The 23,643-nt window shown below is 39.7% G+C and overlaps 1 protein-coding gene across 2 annotated transcripts; it reads left to right on the top strand.

The window, feature by feature from the left end:
- Window positions 1-3,590: 3,590 nt before the first annotated feature.
- PURA (purine rich element binding protein A) lies at window positions 3,591-12,029 on the top strand. 2 transcript variants are annotated; one of them, XM_074291548.1, is made up of 2 exons: window positions 3,591-3,905; window positions 10,080-12,029. In XM_074291548.1, exon 2 carries the CDS (start codon window positions 10,244-10,246, stop codon window positions 11,186-11,188), a length of 945 nt encoding a protein of 314 aa, XP_074147649.1. In that variant the 5' UTR covers window positions 3,591-3,905; window positions 10,080-10,243; the 3' UTR covers window positions 11,189-12,029. The 2 variants fall into 2 exon arrangements, with proteins under 2 accessions (XP_074147649.1, XP_074147648.1); XM_074291547.1 differs by lacking the exon at window positions 3,591-3,905 and adding an exon at window positions 4,011-9,547.
- Window positions 12,030-23,643: the final 11,614 nt, after the last annotated feature.

Consider the following 23,643-nt stretch of genomic DNA (forward strand, 5'->3'; position numbering starts at 1 on the left):
GTCATCACTAAATATGAGCTCAAGTATTCCTATTTGTGAATCCTAGAAGGTTGTGGCCTGTGCCTTCAATTCCCTACACTAGAATAAGACCAAAAAATCCAAGAAACTAATTCAAACTAAGACACAGTAATTTTGTTTAAGAAAAACAGTGTAGTGAGCTTTGAGAGAATGGAATATTAGTTGTTTTTATCTTCACCAGACAGCTTCCCAAATCTTGATTCAATGCTGCTATTTGAGGGACAGCTAGGTGGTACAGTGGATAGAGCACCAGCCCTGAAGTTAGGAGGACCTCAGATACTTAAACACTTCCTGGGCAAGTCATTTAACCTCAATTGCCTTAGCAAAAAAAAAAAAAAAAAAAGAGAGAGAGAGAGAGAGAGAGAGAGAGAGAGAGAGAGAGAGAGAGAGAGAGAGAGAGAGAGAGAGAGAGAGAGAGAGAGAAAAGAATATAAAATGATGTTATTTGAGAACAACCTACTTGTTCCAAGTCCATTAATTATCATGAAGATTTTACTTAATTTTTCACTCTGTAGTCAGAAATAAGGACTTAGGTTTAGCGCTAGAAGGGACCTTAGACATCATTTAGTCCAGCCCTTATCTCGATCAGGAGAGAAATGAGACTTTGAAAGATGAAGGGATTTACCCAAGAGCACACAAATTTGATCTAGGCTCTTCTTAGTACTGCCCCTTATTTCCATTTGGTTCTTTTGTATTTAGGGATGAAGTCCCTAACGTCCAAGATACATCTGCTAAAGTGTCAAGTACCCTGTCAGCAATGAATAACTTATGCTGAAAATGAAAGACAAGCTTAAATCCATGGGATTTCTTGGAATGAAAGAAATTTGAATATGTGTATGAGTGCGGGGCTTGGAGACTAGAACTCTTGGTTCAAATCTCACCTTACTACTAAATTCGACTTAGGATATCTTTGTTCCATATAACTGAATGTAAACATTTTGGGAAAATGAGCTACTATTCGTTCACATCAAATAATATTCTAATATATACCATAAATTAAGCAACACTTCTCAAAAATTTGTAGCTGCTTAAATGAAATAGTAATAAGACATGTTTATTCATTATATTTTTCTATTCGTATTGAGTAGTGGTTATTGGGTTTGCTAATCAATTTAAGATTATAGAAAACATCCAGGGATCCAAGAAGAGAACTTTTGGCATTTCTGTATAAGTAGTAAGACTAGGCCTCAATTTTCAAAATTCAGATTTAGCAAATATTGGCAACTATACTCTTGACAGTTTTTAAATTTTAAAAAAACTTAAAGGAGGCATTTTGAAAGCCCAGAATTCCCTGAGAAAGTGAACTGTCATGCTTGTGTGGACTTGAAAAATAAATTGTTCTTTATAGTTATGTAAGACATTTGAAACTTTACAGCATTTTCTCCCTTATGACCTTCCATATTATCAAAGTATCCCTCCTCATCCTTAAAGACAATTTGGTGAAGAGAGTGCTAAAGTTGGACACACAAAGAATTTGGTTCAAATGCTACCTCAGATGCTGGCTGCATAACTTTGGTTAAGTATTGGAATTTCTCAGCATCATGAAGTTTCATCTATAAAATGGGGATCAGTACTAATATTTGTTTCACAAAGTAGTTGAGGATCAAATAATGTTTATTGCAAAAAAAAAAAAGAGTGCTATGTAAATGTCAGTTATTATTCTTATCCACTCTAAGGAAAATACAAAGCTAAATGTTTTAACGCTGGAATAATATTTTGAGTACTCAGAACTAAACACTTATAAAATTGCAAAAATAATGTAGGTTAATGATATTGTATTGCCTGCTCAGGATAATTTAGTTAAAGAAGCAGTTTAAAGAAGAACTCCGTTGGCTTCAGAAGTTCTCATCCAAAACCTGGGAAGAAACAGATATTTGACATTATTAGTGCGATAGTTGGATTCTTTTCAAGGTAATTTATTATGGAGAAAAAAAAATAGGCATAATTTCTAGCTCCACATCAGCATCCTTGAGATTTCTCCAATTTGTGAAGCAGCAAGGAATATGCCAGAATTTCCATCTCCTAAATCTGTCTGACCTCAGCAACTAAACACAGGATATAAAGCAAGGAAAGAGAGGAATAATTTAGGGAAAAAAATTCTGATTTGGTGGACAAAGTAACAACTAATCTAGACTCTTCCTAATTCTGCCACCAAGTCTGTGACTGGGTAAGTTTGTCTACAATTCGGTTTCCTTATGAAATAAGCCCAATTATCTCTCTTCTTTTCCATGTCGTCTTATAGGTTTAACTGGATGGACTTCTGGGTGGTGGGGTGGGAAAGATATTACCCTAAAAAGTTAACATTCTCTCAATGTGAATCATGCATTGCGGCATGCTGCCATTTAAATGCAGTGTAAAACACAAACCATTTGCTGTTTTCCTAAATCATAGGTTAACTTCTTTAAACAGGTTACCAGGCTGTTACTTAAATAAAGACTGTTACAGATTGGAGAGAGGTACTTTAATACTCCTTTTTGCGGATGATATTTTTAAATGGCTGTCACTTCTATTTTTACATAATAAAATACGATGGAAAGGCGTGGAACTACACTCGGGGGAAAACTAGTAAAGATCTAACATCAAACTCGATAAGGTTTAAATAACCATTTTAAAAGTTAATAATTATCTCAGCACTGCCTCTTAATGAACATTATTAACTCATACTTTCTCATCATTTTCTTCTTCCTCCTCTAACAGGTACATTTTCTTCACAACTAGCCATTCTAACTGCTGCAGCTTTATACCTTGACTGCAGAAGGGGGGGAGGGAGAAAAGGGGGGCAGTGAGGAAGAGAGAGGCCGCGTCGCAGTTCTCTCCTTTCCAGTTAAAGACCCTTCTGGCAGGTGCTTAAATCCGGCTAAATCTCCAGTCTCTTTTTTATGCTAATTTCTCCTACTCCGCAGCACACTAAAGGTGAGGTTAAACTCCTGGGGCCACGGGAGGCTGAGACTCAGACCGCATCCGGGGTGAAATGCTGCATCCCTCTCCTCCGTCTCCCGCCTCCCCCTTCCCCCCCCCCCCCCCCCCCCCCCGGGACTGCTAAGGGCCCTGCGCCGCGGAGGCTGGACGGCTCTCCGAGGTGGGGCGAGACCAAGGATTTGGGCCAGTTGCGGCCTCAGTACGCCCCTCCCTCTTCCATCCGACAGGGCAGGTCCTCATCCCTGAGATTGACCGTGGGATGCTGAGGCCGCTCCCGGACTTCTCAGACCCACCTCCCATCCCCTAGCGGCGGCGGCGGCGGCGGCGGCGGTGACGCGCCTCGGCCCCCTTGCCCCAGGCCCTATCCTCTCGCTCCCGTCCCCCACCCCGCATCCTCTCGGAGTCCCCGCCCGCTCCAGCTCCTCCCGGCGGTTGGTTCGGTAATTGGGGTGGGGGCGCGCGCTCCCGGGCAGGAGCGAGAGACAGAAGGGAGGGCAAGGGTGAGGAAGAGAAGGCTGGAGAAAGGGAAGGGAGGAGGGCGCGAGCCGTGTAAGGTGGGGGAGCGCGCGCTGACGTCTCCCGGTGTCACGCACAGAGCGCCGGGTTACGCGCCGACGTCTGGCTGCCACGACTTGCCGTCTGCGGCGGCGGCGAGCGGAGCCCGGAGGGAAAGGAGGAGGGAAGCCGGGGGGCTGCGAGGGCCGCGAGTGAGCGGCAGGGTCTGAGCGGGGGCCTGCCCCGCGCCGGAGCCGAGTCATCTTTTTCCCCTCCGTTTACCCTCCCCTTCCTCCTGCTGATCTTCTCCCTCCCCTCCCCCCTTTCTCTTCCTCCTCAGCTCGGCTGCTCGCGCGGGCGCCCGCCAGCCCGTCAGCCTCAGCCTGAGCCGCAGCTAGCGCCGCCCGGGACAGGTGTGTGCGCGCGCTCGCCCTCTCTCGCCCTCCCCTCACCTGCTGCAGGACAGCGCCCGGGTAAGCCCGCCGCGCGCCGCGCGCCCTCTCTTCCCTCTCTATTCTGCCCCCCCTCCTCTCGTGCCGTCTTTCCCCTCCCCCCCACTCCGCCTGGAGCCCCTCCCGCCGTCGTCGCCGCCGCCGCCGCCGCCGCTGCTGCTGCAGCCCAGCTGCACCCCAAACCCCGCCGCTCGGTGCGTGTGCTCCCGCCGGAGCGGGTACCGCCCACCCCTGCTCCTCCTTCTCTCCATGATTATTATTTAATCACTGCAGACATCTCTGCCCCCGCCCTCTCGGAGAGAGAGGCTGTGCTACACCCCTCATTACTACCACTACTTCCCTTTACGCACGCACAGACGTACTTCTTTTCCCCAAACTCCCCCTGACCCTTAGGACCACCAGTGGTGTTCATTTACATCAAATTTTCAATATTATTCCTAATTTCTTTCCAATTTTCCGCTGGTTGTGATGCCCCTGTCCACCTTCCCTCCATTCTGAAGAGTCCTGGTGTTTAGATTTCCCATTTCCCTCCCCCTTTAAACCGATGAGGCTAAAAGAGGTGGGGGCGGAAGGGAGATACATAGGGTATGGATAAGATGCCATCGTTGATTTCGATCGTTTTCACTTTACCTCCACACACACTTCCTTGAAACGTTGTAAAATGGTTTTGACAGCTTGTGTCAAGCCAACCCAAAAAACTGGCAGGGCCGCCAAACCAGTCTAATTTAGGGGTTCAGCACCCGGGGGCTAGATCTGAGAGGCCGACTCCTCCCCCGTTACCTCTCCATCTCTGGCTTTTGTCAGTGTTAGGCAGGGTAGGATGCTTGCATTGCCTTCCTCTCAGATACGGGATTGTTCCCCATCCCCAAAGAAGGTAAAAAATCCCTGAAAGAGAAAGGCTTATGGGGATTTTGGATAGCCTTGGTATCCCCGTTGTTTGGTAGTGACAGCTTTTCACTCAGAGGTTAGAGACCTGCTTGGCTTAGGTCCTGGTGCCTCCTGGCCGGGCCGAGGGCTAACAGACCGTTTTTAGGGGAGCTTTTTGTGATGTTGCTAAATCTTCAAAACTCGGTGAGCTCAGGTGGTTAAAAGCCATTGTGGCTACTCCCCAGGAGGAAGTTACTCCATATCCTTGAATTCGGGGTCCTTTCCTATTTTCCCCCGGTAATACCTGGCCTTTGACCACCACAAAAGGCTTCCTGCAAAGGAGACTGCTTTTTCTGGTAGTCCGTCGGAGAGAGCTCATTGCCTTTTGAAAAGGTTTCTGTAATTTAGGGAAAATAGGATTTTATTTGCCTTCGTTGGTTGAGGTTAAAATAATCTTTTCCTTCAGGTCTCTCATTGCTATCCTTCAAATTTGGACTTTTTATATATGTCCAGAGAAATTTCGGGAATTGAAATATTCAGTGTTACAGAAACTTATATTTTAATTCCTTTGAGTAGCTCGAAAACAATTTAAATAATTACGGAAATACAAAATAAGAAAGGATGGGTTGCGGGAGTTTGAATATTTACAATTTTTGTATCCTGTGTTGTCCTTCTGGATATTCTTTCTGCTCTGCTGAATTGGTTACCGAAATTTTCTTTGTGTTAATATTGTATTACTCGTTTTTCTTCAAACTATTCTAATGGTATTTTGTGAGGTGTAGTAGTACTACATAAATGAATTCTTTTCATATTATTAATGCTCATATCAAAAATTTAATCATGAACCTTTGGAATGACTAAGATTTGAAGAGGTAGAACTTTGAAGAATTGGTTGGACAATAAGACAAACGTTTTGAAATGGTTTCTTAAGAAATTAAACTGTTTTGTTTCTTGTTTTTTGAAATATTAAAATGTATCAAAAATTTCCCCATATTTCCCGGCCATTAAAAGAAATGATCAAGTCCTCCATGTTGAGCACTATTAATATATCTCAGTTGTAATTTCAGATTTTCAGATAACCTTTTGGTTTAAGTCAGGGATTTGATTTCTTTTGCTTTTAAATGAGTTCCTGAAAATCGGCAGTTCACGTTTTGCTTCTGTTTATATACATTATAAAATGTTACTATCCTAATCTAGATAACTTGTTTTGGTTAAGAAACTTCACAAGCAAGAGGTGGGAGGAAGGTAGGTATGTGTTTGTTTTTTTTTTTTTTTTATTAGTGTTTTATAGTCTTTAATGTATATGTTGACTTTGATTGTTTTAATTCCAAGTAGAACTTGTTAATTTTGAAATTCCCTAAACCCTGTGATCCCAGGAAATCAAAACATTTTCCCTTCCTACTCTTACTCCATTTTATTTGTTAAGTTGTTTTCTTTTGGTTTTATATATTTATAGCTTGCTTTTCATAAATGGACAATCTTGCCCAATAATTTTTGTAAAGATGCTTTAAAAACTAGAATCAGTCAAAAATCGCACGATAAAATAGTCTCAGAAAACTTAATATTCTGGACTAAGTAGGTTTTTGTTTCTACCTCCCGTCTGCCGCAATATAAGGAACCCTTAAAGAAAAATCAAACACAAACAATTTGGGAGGGTAACTTGTATTTCTTCATCTATAAAATCAGAGGCTTGAATATATTGATAAAATCTTTAATATTCCCTGAGTTTTTTTAGGCCTTTTAATTTTAAATATCGTTTCCCCCTTTATTTTCAACTTTATTTAAATTGTTCAAACTTAATTTTACATCTAATATCTTGTTTTAAAATAATAAACATTTGGATATGAGGCATCTTTCTGGTTGAACTTAGATAATTAACAAAGGAGTAGATTTCTCTTAAGTGGATAAGCTTTGTATTTGGAATTTAAATCCTAAGTGTAAGCCAGTATTAAAAATTTTAATCACATTTGAGCAATTTTTCGTTGTAAATATCATACCCAATTGCAGTCACATTCATTCTTTTCAGACCCCCATTGTAGACTTATCTAGAATAGAGAACCTCATTTTCTCCCCAACTTTGGAAACATTTGCCCCCAGGGAATTTGCATGAAATTCTTTTTTTTTTTTCCTACTCCAGCAATTAAAATTTGCTTTATTTGATTTATAATTGAACTATTTCATGATGACACATTATTTCTTTCTCTGTATTCTCTTATTTCTTTGGCTATAAAGTAGGAATATTGTAAAGAAAAACTGGTATAAAATGCCTCCAGTTTTTGTTGTGGTGTTGTTTTGTTATAAATGTGGTGATGCTTGTATCTCGGGTGGGTTGTCTCCTCCCCGACTTGGTCTCCTTAGCCTCTGTTCCCTTGGGCTCCTCTGAAACTTGCACCGACGGGATCGGAGGCTTCTGCTTGTCCTCACTTTGAAAACTGCTTTGACGGGAACTATGCATTTTCCCTCCCCGTAGAGGACTCAAGACCTTTTTGAGCGTCTAGGGGCTACAGTTGCGTTTGGGGGAAATCTGAGGATCCCCAAACGCAAACTTCTGTTTCTCAAAGCAAAACCTATGGCGGTAAGAAACTGTGGGGAAAGGATTCGGGGTTCCGACTCCTCTTTCCGATGCCCTCTCTAGAGAAGATTGTCCTTTGGGGCATTGGTTCCTTAGTGTTCCTATTGCCCTATCCTATTCTGCTAAGGAAACTTTCTCCGAAAGTGTGAAGAAAACCCCAATAAGCGGAGGATCCCAAATGAAAGCACCAATTTCCTGGCTACTCAAAACTACTTTCTCTCGCTACCAAAGCTGAAACCTGGGAGCACTATCCCAAATATCTCAGATACTGAACAGGAAGCAAATTCCTATCTAGAGAGAAGGGATCCGGGTCTATCCAGGGTCCTGATCATTCCTGATGGAACATTTTTAGTCATTTTCCTTGTCATTGCTGATATGAGATGGGGCTCCTCAGAGGGAGCAATAAAGTGGATATTAGGGATAAAAGGTAATAGGGGAAGCAGAGTCTAGTTTCCCATTCCCCTGAGCTTCTGTAAGCGATGGAAAAGAACTGAAGAGAATGGAGAGGGACTCTTGTGTTGTATCCATATTGGGACACCTGAAAAATTCTCATCTAGAGAAATAATTTGTGCTTGACACAGAACTAGGAATTTTCTCTCTTCTATGAGGCCATTCCCCAGAACCTGTTGTTCAGTGCTTTGTATGTAGTAGGTACATAATGTTTATTGGGTTGGATTAACCTTAGATATGGGCTGATGACTGGACTGATGGTATACATAGTTTTTGGATCTGGTTCTTGATATCAGAATTCTCTGAATTTTACTACTTGAATGATAGAGAACCCACATTAGTGGAATGAGTGCCTGAATGTTAATTTATCTTCCATCAAGAAGAGATTTGATTATTTAGGATTTAGTCACAAGGGCCCTTGATTAGTAAGGTACAAGAGGCCTACTTTAGAGAGAGTTACATGATTTTGGACCCAAAAATGTCCCATTGATATTTTTACCCCTTTGATTGTAGATTCTTCCCATACATGAGGGTTTTTTTATTGCCCCCTATCATATCAGAATTGAGCTTTGGCAAGGAATCTTGCCAGGGCTAGGCTTAGTTGAGAAGGCAGTCCTGGGCTAGGCACTGGAACCGTCAGGTCTGAGAAACCTGTGCAGGTTTTGGTCTGTTCTTTCTGCTGGAAAAAGGAGTATACTAACAGCCTCCTCCTGCCCTCAGCACTGGAGGAGAAGGATTGGGTTGTGGGTTCCTTTCGTTAGGCCCTTCATGAAACAAAAATGTGGATAGGGAGCTACAGCTTTCTCAGAACCTCCTAAAGGACTGGGGCAAACGTCTTCTGTCGGAGAGAAAGGGAATGGGTCCTTGGTTGTTGACTCAGAGGGTGAACCAAGGACTTTTGGGCCCTCCTTTCTTTCTTATTATTCTTCTAGTACATCTTCCTTTTCCATCACATCTGAGGACCCGGTGTTAACGGTGTTTAACATAAGCATTGGCCTGTCAGGTCCCCTCACTTAAATCAAATAGGGATCTTTTTGTTTATTTGTTTAAAAGAGAAAAGGGAATAGTCTATGCCTGCCACATCTGGAGAGTCCTGATCTTAGTACAGGAAAGGACTCGGACCTGCCCTAATGAATTTTGGGAAAGAACTGCAGTTTCCCCTCCCCTCAAACGATGGCATTTTTATAGAGTGGATTTCCTAAAGCTGGTTTGGTTCTTTCCTTTATTCTGATTCCTGCTTTATTCTGGAAACCCACTCCTTCCTGAGTCTGATGGCTGGGTACCCTGATTTTGCTGCATAGCTGGTCTGCAACCTAAGCTGAGCCAACTCAAGAGCCCGGTGCCCCCCTTCTCCCGGTTGATGGAGGTGGGGGGATGTGCAATGCTGTCCTGTAAGGGGTTGGTTGCAGCTTACTATGGTTCGGTGGGATTTGGGAGGGGGCAATGGAGAGGGGATGAGGATCTGTAAGCGCCCTCAGCAGTTTGAGTCCGATCTCTCCTTCTCTTCCCTTAGTGCCCCCGCCCGGGTGCACTGGGCGGTGCGGGGCTGCGGTTGGGGGGAGGGGGAGCGGGATCATCTGAGGCCAGAGCCGCTGCCGTGCGCGGGGAGGGGGAGGAGGGAGGAAGAGAGGAGAGAGAGAGGGAGGGGGAGAGACAGAGGGAGGGACAGGCAAGGTGTCTGCTGCTCCGCTGGCGGCCTCTGCTCTATCTCCGGGAGGCCGGGCGGCTCCTCATCCTCCTGCGGGTCTCCCGTCTCCGGGGCCAGGGCTCTGCGGTAGGAGAACCCGGAGCGGGGCCTGTCCCCTCACCCCACTTTAGATTGGGTGGATGGGGGAATCAGGGGAATGGCCTTGCCTCGGGCTCTCTCCCACTCCCCCCAGGTGGCTGCGCAGGCCCCGGGGAGGCCGCTCCCGGGTCTCCTGGGCCCCGACGGACGTCGGAACCGGCGCTGACCTATTTGAAGCCTTGCCCCCCCCTCTCTGCGGATGGTGGCAGCTCCCCCTTTTCCCCCCCCTCCCCTGCGGGCTGTGGCGGCGGAGGGGTCCAGCCCGGCGGCGGCGACGACGCGTCCCAGCTCCCTCCTCCTCTCCTTCTCCCTCCCCTCCCCCCCCCACCCGGGTGCTGGGGGGGTGGGCGCTGCCTCGCAGGCTGGGGGCGGGGTGGGGGGATAAGAAGGGGGGAGTGAGCGCTAGCGAGCGCGCGGGGGGTCACGTGCCGGGCGCCGTACAGTAGGGCGCCCTGTTACTGTACTCGGGGAGTCAGTGCCCTGTTACCGGGTCTCGTCTGTCTCGTCTCTTTTCCCTCAGATCTCGCGAGATCGGCTGGCTGGCTGTGGGGGTTGCAGCAGCGGCGGCGGCGGCAGGCGGAGCCGGGGGAAGGGAAGGCAGCGGCGGCGGCAGGCGGAGCGGCAGGCGGAGCGGCGGCGGCGGCGGCGGCGGCGGCGGCGGGCGGCCGGCTGAGCGGCAGCATCATGGCGGACCGAGACAGTGGCAGCGAGCAAAGCGGAGCGGCGCTGGGCTCTGGCGGCTCCCTGGGGCACCCGGGCTCTGGCTCGGGCGGCGGCGGGGGCGGCGGCGGCGGGGGCGGCGGCGGGGCCCCGGGGGGGCTGCAGCATGAGACCCAGGAGCTGGCCTCCAAGCGGGTGGACATCCAGAACAAGCGCTTCTACCTGGACGTGAAGCAGAATGCCAAGGGCCGCTTCCTGAAGATCGCCGAGGTGGGCGCTGGGGGCAACAAGAGCCGCCTCACGCTCTCCATGTCGGTGGCCGTGGAGTTCCGTGACTACCTGGGCGACTTTATCGAGCACTACGCGCAGCTGGGCCCCAGCCAGCCCCCGGACCTGGCCCAGGCGCAGGATGAACCGCGCCGGGCACTCAAGAGCGAGTTCCTGGTGCGAGAGAATCGCAAGTACTACATGGATCTCAAGGAGAACCAGCGGGGCCGCTTCCTCCGCATCCGCCAGACGGTCAACCGGGGGCCCGGCCTGGGCTCCACGCAGGGCCAGACCATCGCCCTGCCGGCCCAGGGGCTCATCGAGTTCCGTGACGCCCTGGCCAAGCTCATCGACGACTATGGCGTGGAGGAGGAGCCGGCCGAGCTGCCCGAGGGCACCTCCTTGACTGTGGACAACAAGCGTTTCTTCTTCGACGTGGGCTCCAACAAGTACGGGGTGTTCATGCGGGTGAGCGAGGTGAAGCCCACCTACCGCAACTCCATCACTGTCCCCTATAAAGTGTGGGCCAAGTTCGGCCATACCTTCTGCAAGTACTCCGAGGAGATGAAGAAGATCCAGGAGAAGCAGAGGGAGAAGCGGGCTGCTTGTGAGCAGCTCCACCAGCAGCAGCAGCAGCAGCAGGAGGATACAGCAGCAGCAACCCTGCTGCTGCAGGGGGAGGAGGAGGGGGAGGAAGATTGATCAAACTGTAAAAAACATAAACACACATACACACACAAACAGAGAGGAAAAAACTATACTATAAAGAAAGAGAGAAAATAAAATTTTAAAAAATGTTAAAAAAAAAAATGTAACTGTTAACTCCAAGGGAGCACCCACCACCCACCGAACCTCCACCAACTGACAGTTTCTCTTCTTGACTTGCCACCCATCGCTGGATGTTGTCCACTTTATCCACCATATAAAACAGTAAGCAGCTGCTAAAACAAAACAAAAAAAAAAAAAAAAAAAAAAAGTAATAACATTATATATGAACTGTGTTTCCTACTTGATTAAAAAATATAAAGAACTGAGTGTTTATTTCCCTAATTAACCAAGAACTTTTGTACACGTTTAAGCTATTATTATTAAAAGTGTTTGCAAAATGGTCAAGATTATAATATTGCTGAATTATATTAAAAAAAAAGTCCTTTTCATGTTGAGCTAACATTTGACTTTAGCACAAAAAAAAAAGAGATATTTTAGAACACGTAAAATAATATTTTTAGTTTTTTCTTCTCATTTTGTTACCAAATTTCAAACCTTACATGGAGGTTATTATAGTATATTTGACACCCTATATACCTGTGATTAGAGATGTGTATATATATGAGGGCTAGGCATGCTTTGTGTCTGAGCTTTGTCTAAATGTTATGCAGAAGTTTGTAGAGTTAAAAGGTACGTAGGTTTAATTCATGCAAGGTAAACAATAAGTGCTCTCTTTTATACAATATGCATTGCATCTGGACCTTAAACATATAAAATGGTCAGTGAAACTTCTGTGAACATGAAGAAAATTATTAAAAAAGGCATTTAAATGAAATTTGCTAAGTTGTGATTTTTACGGTTTGAACCAAAGTTATTCAAATAGTAAAAAAAAGAAAAAAGAAAAAAAGTATCTCCTCCCATAATATTTTTCTGCTCCTGTTTGGTTTACAACTAAGTAGGCGTATTGTCATTATTGTGTATATGAGATGTACTTGTATTGTTCATAATATATTTTTTTTATTATGTGTAGAAAGACTTAAAGTACTTACCTTATGTGCAGCAATTTCCAGTGAACCTGTATTTGGACAACAGGTAGTGAGTCTTTGTGTGGTCACTGACACTAGCACTGTTTCCTAAACTTGCAAGAGGTCTGAAGCTATCCTTTGATTTATGCCAGTGCTATTAATTTATGTAGGCCTGTTAGAAACCAGTGCAACACAATTATAGAGTTATCCTACTGAGCCATGGATTTTGAGTTTCATATAAAAGTGAAAGCCAAGTTGGTGTATGTAAAGGATTTCCATGTAGCTGTGGTGCTAGTTATTACTGGCTACATTATATTCTAAGTGTATTTGTGACCCCAAGTGTACAAGCCTCCTATCAAGTTTGTTCTTGTAACTCTTATATTCAAGGTGTAGGGTATAAAAATGCAGAACTTAGGAGAGCACTGATTTGTCAGCTGTTGTCCTCCAAACTGGTTATTTGTAACTATAGACTTTTACAGGTTTTCCTTTAAAGATGTTTGTGTGCTTTTAATTGACAACTAACTTCTTGCTGCTGTATAGTAAAATATTAATATATTTTTATCATTAAACTGCTGCATGACTATCATCATTGAGTGAAGAGAAAATGTTATAAAAAAGATGCCTTAAACAGTACATTTTTGTTCAGAATTCTGTAGAAAGAGTTTAAGTAAATGGAGAATCTTGTCTGACTCAAAGTTCTGGGGATGAAATAATTTGTTTCTTGACAAATCTAACCATGTAGATCTAACTGCTGTATATAGAAGACACCACCTGTAGGAACAGGAAGGTATCTGTGCTTCTCAATGATTGTAAAGCATTGGCCTAGGAAGGTGAAAAAGTTGTCTAAAGTAACTTTTCTGCTGGTTCATTTGGTTTTATTTTTATATTTTTAAAGTTCCCTGGTTGTGTTTTTTCTTTGTTTTTGAGATCTACTGTATTTGTTGGATAAACAAGCTATTTCCATTGTACTGTGCATTTCTCTTTTAAATAATTTGCTTTTAGTATTCCTGCAATGTTAAATATGGTATGACCTTACAGTAGTTAGGAGTTTCTTTTACTTAAAAATCACTGGAAATTATTAAATTGCTTTTTTTCTCCCCAAGATGCATTTTTCTTATTTCCAAATAGTAGAATTAAGCTTTGACAGTACATAATGTGAGTCACTTGGAATGCTTTTCACCTGCATGTAAACATTAATGACCTGGGTTTTTTTGTTGTTGTTTTAAAGTTTGTTGAGCAGTTTTGTTCACTGTACTTTAACTGTGATATGGAAAAGATTGCATTATATGTGCTGTTTCTAGTTAGAAAAGTGATTTGCTTTGATTTTTGTTTCTGGTTTTCTATGGGTCTTAAAAGTTAAGCATTGTATAACAGGTGGTTGGAATACTTCTAGATCAGTGTTTTATAATTGCCAGCAGTAAGTAGTTCGAGTCAACAAAACCAAGTCAAATTTAGGCAAAGTGACCTTTCTTAACATAGAGAAGAGAGTCCTTTCACAACATTTTCTTTAGGGTCAGAATTACCGAAAGGGAAACCTCAACTATAGATTTCAGATTCTGCTTTGGAATTGGACCAGATAGAAGTATATGGGTTGTGCAATTTTAGTTATTCTATAAGAGTTTATTGAACACAATTTTAGCAAGTTTTTGTGCACAGTGTCTGATTTGCAGTCAGTGGTTTTTTTTTTCCTAATCCACATAGAGATAATACTAAGATTTACATGGTGACCATGGAAAAGATAAATGACTGTAAAGATGCTCTTGTTGCATCGGCTTATCCTTGTTTCCTCCCCTAGGTGCTTGGTACTAAGGTTTAGTATCTCAGTGTTTTTCAACCGAAAGTTGTTTCTTATGTTTTTCTTTCAATGGTAACCCTGTTTATGCTAGAACAATAAAGGTATTGGCATATTTGACCATATGTGTTACTCAAAGAAGACAGTATGATCAAATGTGCCTCCCAACTCCTCCCCAAAAAACCAACCCAACAGAAAACAAAAACCAATTCCTTATAAGTATTGCCTTATTTTTCTTGATGATCTGTTTTGTCTTACTATGGTCCAATAGTTGGTCAAATTTTATTTGCCTGAGAGTGAAAGAAAACTTGAAATTCATTGCAATATTGACATTCTTTAAAATGAGAGACACTGTCAAGTAATTCAACCCAGAGGAAACAAGCCACCAGATTTAAATACCAGTTGTGGTGGTAGTGGTTGTGGTGGTGATGGTGGTGGTGGTGGTGATGGTGGTGGTGGTGGTGGTGGTGGTGATGGTGGTGGTGGTGGTGGTGGTGATGGTGGTGGTGGTGGTGGTGGTGGTGGTGGTGGTGGTGATGGTGATGGTGGTGGTGGTGGTGGTGGTGGTGGTGGTGGTGGTGGTGGTGGTGGTGGTGGTGGTGGTGGTGGTGGTGGTGGTGGTGGTGGTGGTTAATCTTTTATTTTAAAAGCCACTGTTGATTTGTGCCTCATATTTTTCATGCTGAAGTTATAAGCAGCAGTCATCCAGCCACAGAGGGAGCTAAAGTTAACTAACCAGAACTGTACAGAAATCATTATACATGCTTTTTCACAACAAAGGAAGTTCATAAAAGCCATGTTGGCTTTTACTCTGTAAGATATAGATTGGAGGATAGATGAATATTTGCCAAATAGAAAGAAACAATAAGAAAAAAAATACTGTTTTCTAGCTTTTCAAAAGCCATGGAATCTCTAAACCAAAACCTACCAACAAAAATCCTTGACAGTGTCACTTTTTAGTTTTCCCTGGAAGGGGGTGAAGTTGAACTAAAGTATAAAATATAGCAGTATGTTGTGGGTTTTTTTTTTTAATTTTACAAATACTTTTAAAGAATAGAGTTGCTATAGTAAAAATGGTTTATTATCTTGATTTGTTTTTTCAGGTATGCAAAAGGCTGCTAGTAATTTTAACCCTTCCTTTATCCAAAGTAGACAATTATTTTTATTTGGGAACAAGTACATTGTTGCCTTTTTAAATAGCACTATAACAACCTCTGATAGTTATAGTGTAATCTTTATCCCTTGCAAACTATGCAAAGTAAATGTAAATTAGGATTAAATTAAAGATAGTTGATTAAATTTCAATCAGGTGGCATTCAGAAAACTAACTGAATTACATACCAATAAAAACCATTAGTCTAAGAGCTATGTATGCTAACAACAAAATATAATTTAGCTACCTAGTCTAAAAATTGTCAACATTAATATTGTGTAACAGGTCTGGAGAAGATTGCCTCCTTTCTTAAAAAGAGAGATTAAGGATTTTTATAATTGTTTTTCATCAAATTTTAATATTTTTGTCAAATTTTTAGGTATTTAATTTGTAAAAGTCTGCTTTGTACTAGCATACAGAAAATAGGGTATTGATTTAAACTTTTTGAAGCCAAGTGATCAAGTACATTTGTAATAAAAGTCAATGGATCGATATCAGTTGTACTCACTGTTTTCATTTCTTGTACTTTCTAATGCAGTGGTGTTATACTTCTGCAGGAAACATGAACTGAATCTGGGGGGTGGGAGGGAGACAACTGATTTAATATGAATATAAAAAATCTGGATGATTTTCATGACCACACACCTTGTAGCATTAAGTCAGTGAAGATTTGGTTGATCATAAGAAATGCATTTTTATTAATATCCTTATTTTTTGCTTAATGTTTTCCTGCCAAATTTAATGTTTTGGGGCTTTTGGCTTTTTGTTTTCATATCTTTTTTGTATTTTTTTTTATTACAGCTTGAAACTTAAAAGACCTCCTTTTGATATAGGGACTTTTTTTGTTGTTGTTGTTGCCAGCCTTGTCAGTCCCACTATAGCATGATACTTTTTATACATTCTATGCATTTCTTTTCTGAAACATTCCATCTCTTCTTTTTCATGGTTCACGTGTGTATGTATGCTTGTATTCATATATGTATATATATACTTTTCATAATGTAATTTTTTAAAAGGCCTGTATAACTAGGTCTAACAGCATTACATTCATACCATTAATTTTTTTTACATGTAAACAAATGTAAGCTTTTCTTTTCTAAGTAAGAAGTATTATACCAAATCTGATGACTTATTCACATTCTTTCCCAAATTTTTTGGAATGGGTATAAAATCCTGACATTGATGTACAAAAATGCTAAAACAAGGTCATTTTTTCGATTACTAATATTTTGGACATTTGATGCCAACTCTAAGTAAACTATTTTTACTTATATAGTTGAGATGATCACTTTGGAGAGTAAAATAAGTAAAAACTAAAAATATCTGGTTAAGCATTTTTTAAAACAACTCATTGAGGTGGGGGTGTTTTTTTGCAGTTTTTGTTGACAGAATGTTGTTATATTGAAAATGAAACATTAAGAGATTTTTTTGATACTTTAATTTTCTGTTGATTGAATTTTGATAGTTCACTCAGCATCAACCAGAAAATAGCAGTAATTGTAATACTTATTCTTGTTTTTCATTCATTGTATCACTATCATTTTCATTTCAGACCATTATAGTAGGATACCAGTATTGGTGGGGTGTGTGTGTGTGTGTGTGTGTGTGTGTGTGTGTGTGTGTGTGTGTGTGTGTGTGTGTGTGTGTGTGTGTAAGTAAAATCTGATTTACCATTTGGGAATGTGTGTTAGGTCCTAAAACATCCCTAAGTTTAAGACTTCAGCCCCCCCAAAAAAGTCCTTTTTTTTAAAGATATAACTTTATTTTCATCACTTTATGTTGTTCTAACTATAAAGAATAATTATTATGAACATCAAACCTTCCTACAATGTTAGTATGAGTAAAGCAATGCCTACATAATACCAAAAAAACTCAATTGAAAAATGAAAACATCAGTCAATTACTAAGCCAGCAATTTGAGACAAATTAGCAAGTTTTGTTGGCCTAAATGAATGTTGAGCACAAGGCACAAGGCAAGTACTGTCAAAGAGTTCTTCCTTAATATGTGAAAAATCCAAATTCTTGATAATATACAAATTATTTAGTGTATACTTTTTTTCCCCTTGTGTTTCTGTAAAAGTTACTTCTTAATGATAGGAATATTGTACCATTTGAAGTTTAGGAGTTCAAAATACTTTTCATGTCCATATATTCCTTGTTTTGATAGACATTAGTAACCACCTATATAGTAGGGTACATTTTACCAGCATTTCACAGGCTACAATTTAGTTCTGGTTTGTTTGTTTTTGATTTTAAAGCAGTAGTAAGTCATTATTACATTCTTGATTTGGCTTGCTTTGATGTTTCAGGAATTTAAACTTCTGGCAGTAAGAATATTATGTAGGAATATGTAGAAATACATTTGTAAATATAGTCCCTAGCAGAGTGTTTGTGCATAATAGGTACAAAGATGCTTGTTGGATGCTTAGTGTTGAATATCAGTTACATTCAGGATGCTACATGATGAATCAGAAACAAGATGGTGCAAATATATCCTTATGTTAGATAATCTTCTACCCTTAGTAAGAAATAATTTGTCATCTATCTTGACTGTTTTAATGATCTGATGGTTGGTACCAAAATGCCCTTAAACAGAAGTTAGCCACCATTGATTCCTGTGGAACTTAATATTTTATACCACATTCATCTTTGACATTTTTACTGCTTTACTTTCCCTCCTTTATATTCTATTGTACTACTTGGTACATCAAATTATTTTCCTCTTGTTAGGCCTTCCACCTCATATCCATATTTGCCACCATTAGAGGGACTAGGTTCTAAAGAGAATGGTGACCCTTGTCCTCACAGCATGGCCAACATAATGCTCAAGAAGAGACCATGTCTTAAGCAGTTTAAGATAAGCATTCTTATTGACTTTTCCCCTGGAATTCTACATTTTAGTTTAAAAGATAATTGAAGTCATACTGAGAAACTTGTGAATTAAAAGATAGTAAAATGTATGTTTAAGAGAGGTCATGGAAGCTGTTAATTGTTTGGAAATTAGAACACTGAAAGGGGAATGTGAGTGATATAAGGAAGAATGGATTAAAAGTAGGGAGGATTTTATAATTGATTGTAATAAGAGGTGCTAAAATGCTTGAATTATTTGCAAAGGATTGGTGAACAAAACAGCATTAGGGATGTTTCTAGAAAGTGAGTAGATTATTTCATTTGTTCTGTGAGAAGTGATGATCTTCCATCTTTGGGTCTCATGATGTTCATTGGTCTACTTATGTGTAGATGGCATATAATAGAACAATTTAAAACCCAAGAGTTATAAAATTGTCTTCAAAGAAAATGAACCAAAGCTAATGGGCTTCGTTATTCTGAGGGAAATATGAGGTATTCCTAACAATTTTAAAACCAGTTCCTGAAAGCAGATGTGCCGTATAAGGTCTACTACAAATCTTAGGACCATAGTATTATCTGATAGTTTTCAAATAAGTTCTAGATTTTTTTAGCTTTTGAAGCCAGTTCTTCCTCACTTAGTTACTTCCCATTAAGTGGCTATTACTAAATTGCAACTTGAGGTATCTTTTTATATTTCTTTCAACAGTTGTAAGCATAGCAACAAATTAGCTGCATTCATATGAGGCCCTTGATAACATATCTAGGAAGTATGATTTAGCAGACTCAGCTCACATATCTTTGCCAGATTTTTTTTTTTAGTTATTCATTGTAATGTTTTAAAAGTACAGAATTCCTAATCATTTCTGTTGTGAGGAGTATGTTAGCACTTATTATATTTTTTAAAAAGTTCCATTGCACTTTTGCAAGATCAGCTAAATGGTATTTGGCTCTCTGCTTTACCAAGCCAGTGATGATTTATATTTTAGTTAACTTTTAGAAACAATTTCCTGATTTTTAATTAGTATAAATTTGGTTTTAAATTTATTATAAACTTATCATAGAAAGTATACAGCATTATTTTGATTCTAGTCAAATGTATACATTTTGATAGCCCTTTTTCAAATTTATTTTGTTTTAGATACCTACATTATTGATATAAAATATCTAAATGAAAGAAATTTATAATTTCTACCTGAAAGATAAATTTTTAAAAGTCAAACATGTCAATTATATTAGCAATTATATTCTTTTTATGAGTTAATAGTTGGCACTGAACTATAATATAATGTCCATATTTTTAGTGAGGAGTTTAAAATTATGCTATAATTTGAAACTAATTTGTCAGCGTAGGACCTATTTAAATGACCCTCATTTTAACAATTATATTTAAAAATATTTAAAAATAAATGGTTCTGAGCTGATGTTTATTATTGATTTAAATGACTAGGCCAAAGTCTTTTTCAAGGCTTCCTCTAGGTTCAAAGAAATGAATGGTAGCAGGTTTTCTGCAGGCTGCTGTAGTTATGCATAATGTTGCCAGCATAAAAACTGTCAGTCTCAGAGCAAAGTCTATAAAATTGCCTAAAAGGTTTCCAAATCGTTTTCGTCATCTTGCACCACTTTATGTTCATTTTTCTTTGACTATTTTGTTTCTAGGTGTTTCCAATTTCCTGGTCATCAGAAGAATCCTAAAATATTTTCTATATCTCACCCGAATGAAAACTTTAATTCCAATTAAAGATGCTTACTTAACAGAAGTCAAGAGAAAATCTTATAGCTGTGTAAAACTAAATTTCATTTTGATTCCACTTAAAACATATTTGCCAGCATTATGTGACTTGCATGTAATATATAAAATGAAAACCTTGAGTATGTAAAATGCTATCTTTAAGATCCAAATTTCAACACAAGAAGCTCTATTTGGATTCTTTTCTGTGTATGTTTTGACCACTAAACTTGTTCGAAGGGAAGAAGTCTGGTGAATTGTCAGTAAGTTGGCTTTTTTTAAAATTGTCAATAGGTTTTCTTATGGCCCATCTGATATGATTAGAATGACAACCATCTTATTATTTGAACTCATCCCATAGTGGCCTTTTGGGGAGTATGGTGGGTGTGATACATGAAGAGGCTTTGTTTTAACCAGAAGTATTCTTGTAATTTTAAAGGTGGAAAAGTTGACATATCAGACCTTTTTTCCTGCTAGCAGTTAGATTGTGCATAATAGTTGGTATTCAAAATGGTAATCAATGACTATTGTCAGTGGTACAAAATAATACATGAGTTTTTTTTAGGATAAAATTATTTTCACAAATCTTTTTAGAAATGTCATACTTAAGACTCAATTAATAAAAGGCCTCTCTTTTGGCCTGGTTTATTTTTGGAATGCCTGAGAGTGAATGAGTGTGTGTGTGTGTGTGTGTGTGTTAGTAAGGAGGAAACATGTTCTTCCACTGCATGTTTTTTCTAGTCATTCTTGACTTTTGTTTACAAATACTGTTGAAGATAAAATATGTATTCTTGAGAAATAGTTTTTGTTATGACAATTATATTTGTGGATTTGACTCTCTCAAAACTTTATTATTTTTCTTTAATTTTGATCAGAAAAGTTAAATTTCCATTATTAAGATTTTATATTTGTCTTGTGGGATTGTATCAGTTAGTTCATGCAAAAATGGAGTAATGGAATTAATAAATATGCATTTGTCTCAAAGAGCTCTTTAAAAAAGATTTAGTGCAATATTGTAAGTTAAAGACTCTTGTAATTAGAGTTGTTTACATTCAAAACTATCAAATTCAAATTTCTTTGGATGTTATGGTGGCATTCATTATTATTCCTATGTATCTCCTTCAGAAGATTCCAAGCAATCCTTTTTGAAGATTATGCCACCATATACATATAGGGGGTAATTAGTGGTTTTGATTTTTAAGGTTTTAAGTTTGTCTATAAGCTAATACATGGATTTTCCTTTAGCAAGCTTAAATTTAATGATTTAGAGTATTGACCAAATATGAGTAAGAGGGAACTAGCAATTTCAAATAGGATTTGATGATTTTTAGGATTCTTTTCCTAATGTAAAATTAATTATAGATGCCCTTTGAGTAAATTTCACATGCAAGTTTTTAAAAATTATGTATATGTACACATAGACACACTTCATAAAGTATAGAACTAATTCACTTTACATAATCTGCAGTTTTGCCATCAGGTTTCAGATTGAGACTATAGATGAAAGGTGGTGGCACCTACTGGAAAAAAGTGACATTGCAACTTTTTGGACAAATAGCCAGACCAAAGAAAGAATGAAACAAAGTTTTGGATACTGACAGTATGGAATCTGGAAACTGCCCAGACCTATAAAGAATTCATTGTTTCAGGGCAGAAAAGAGAGTGAATCATGTAGGCTGATAATCCTAGAGTGAGAAAAGTAAATAACTGGATAGATGTTCTTAACAGGTGTAAATTCAAATGCAGAGTTGCTCAGAAGGCTAGGAAGCTGGTAGCTTTCATAAATTGGCACTGTTACCAAAAGTTTCGATTAAGTTTGGGGGATATATTCCCCAATAAAAATGCCAATTTGTGATGTTTGTCAGTGGTGAAAGAAAATTTGCTTTATACTTGCTTTGTCACAACATAGCTATTCTGTGAAGTGAGGGAGACCCATATTATTATTGAAAGGTTGTGTGGAACAAAAAATACATTGTTTCTTCTCTATCTAAATCAGTTATTTATGTGTAACACTTATTTGGGTGTCTTTGTGATGGCAACTTTTATCATTTAGTAGTGATTTATACTTGAGACCAAGAACCAAGTTTATAAGGCTGGCTAATATTTTTCCTCCTCCATGTTAAATGCAAACACTTTAAAGATATATACATATGTGTCTATGTATGTTTGTATGTATCTTCAGTTATACCTTCTGAGTTAAAAAAATAAAACAATCTAGAAATTATAAAAACACATCTAAAAGGACAGGCATCTGACAAATTGTTTCCTCCCAATTTAGAAGCTTATTTGAAACAGTACTTTGAGTCTAACTATACACCATTCTAGTGTGTGTATTAGTTTTATTACAGAATTTTGGGGCATGCCCTTGGGCTTATTCAAAAGTGTACAATAGGAAACTAAATTTCCTTTCATAGGAAGGAGATGTTTTTCTATTTTGCAACATATGACTATAAAGCTTCCACTATGGGAAGATGAATCATGTATCAAATTAATGAGACACATATATATTTTTACATATTTAGAAGGAATCTATGTAGAGCAACATTCAGAACCTATATAGAAATGATTCTGTATAGGCTAATATAGAAGCAACATTGAACACTTAAAACATTTGGACTTTTTTCAGGTAGGGAGACTTTAGATCTTGTAATGACTTGCAGAGAGTATTATCATTGAAAAGCAGTCATTACTTGGATTTCACTGGGGAAAATTGTTAGAATGTTCTCTTGAAATGTGTTTAACTTAAATACAGCGGCTCTGGGCTAGCATATGTGTAGGAAACAAGCTAAACCAACTAAATAAATCAATCTGGTTTGCCAGCCAATCCAGCTTGAGTGAAATACAATGATAGCTTCCATCGTGGGAAAACAAAACAAAACAAAACAAAACAAAAAACATCATCATCATTCTGGATCTTAGCCTAAGGATCTGAGAAACAATCTTACCTGACATAAGAAGACTCACACTTTGAAAGTTTCTAACTTAACTGTCCATTTAAGGAGCTATGATACAATTTACTAATTTAATCCACAGATACCTGCTGATTACCTATGAGATCTTTAGTCCAAAGTGGCCTGAAACTTTTATCCCTGGAATTAGATCCCAAACTACAGGGATGGATCAGGTCATTACTTGGATGAGTGACTTCAGGTCCTGTAGAGTCTTATAGATTAAAGAGCTGCACCTACTTTCCTAGAGGTAGTACTGAACCTATATCCTGCATGATGTTGCTGCAGGTACTTTCTCTCAGAAGAGGCATGGAACCCACATTCTGAAGGCTTGTGGCATTTTGAGAGGAAGGTGTTAACTCTAGTGCCCTAGCCAAATTCCAGCTCAGACAAATGGGTATTCCATTTTGTTTTCAGTGGAAATGTTCATCACTTCCCAGCCAACCTGGATGAACACAGTGTGGGTTGAACTGCTGTTTCCCATCCCTCCCCACCCAAGTCTGAGATGCCTGCATGTACTAACCTTGATGATGTTAATCCTTTAACCTACCTCACAGGGATGTTGTGAGGCCTCAAAAGTTCGTGTTTATAAAATGTTCTAAGTTTATTGGGTAGTTGACTCTTGTAATTGCTGTGTGGTTAAATTGAATTTCTTCTAGGCCAATCTGTGTAATCCGTGGCTACTGGAGTATTCCAGCTGTAAAGTGTGAGCTGAAACCTACTTTTCCTCCTTTTTGTTCATGGTGTGTGTATGGGAAAAATACCTGTTCAATTCTCTGTCAGGGAGGTCCTGAGTTGAGCAGCATCTGAGTAACTAAGGCTGTGGTGGTATCCTTGGGTAGTTTGAACATGAATAGCTGGATCTGAGGATGCCACAGACACAATGAGAACTCACCATTATTTTTAATGGTTGTAATAGCTCTTTCCTCTAGTTGTTATTTTAAGAGCAAGTCGC

This window comes from Sminthopsis crassicaudata, chromosome 2, assembly GCF_048593235.1.
Source record: "Sminthopsis crassicaudata isolate SCR6 chromosome 2, ASM4859323v1, whole genome shotgun sequence".
Lineage (NCBI taxonomy): Eukaryota > Metazoa > Chordata > Mammalia > Dasyuromorphia > Dasyuridae > Sminthopsis > Sminthopsis crassicaudata.

Bases quoted from the DNA above. Each gene is read 5' to 3' on its own strand.
- PURA (XM_074291548.1), top strand. From the start codon at position 10,244: ATGGCGGACCGAGACAGTGGCAGCGAGCAAAGCGGAGCGGCGCTGGGC.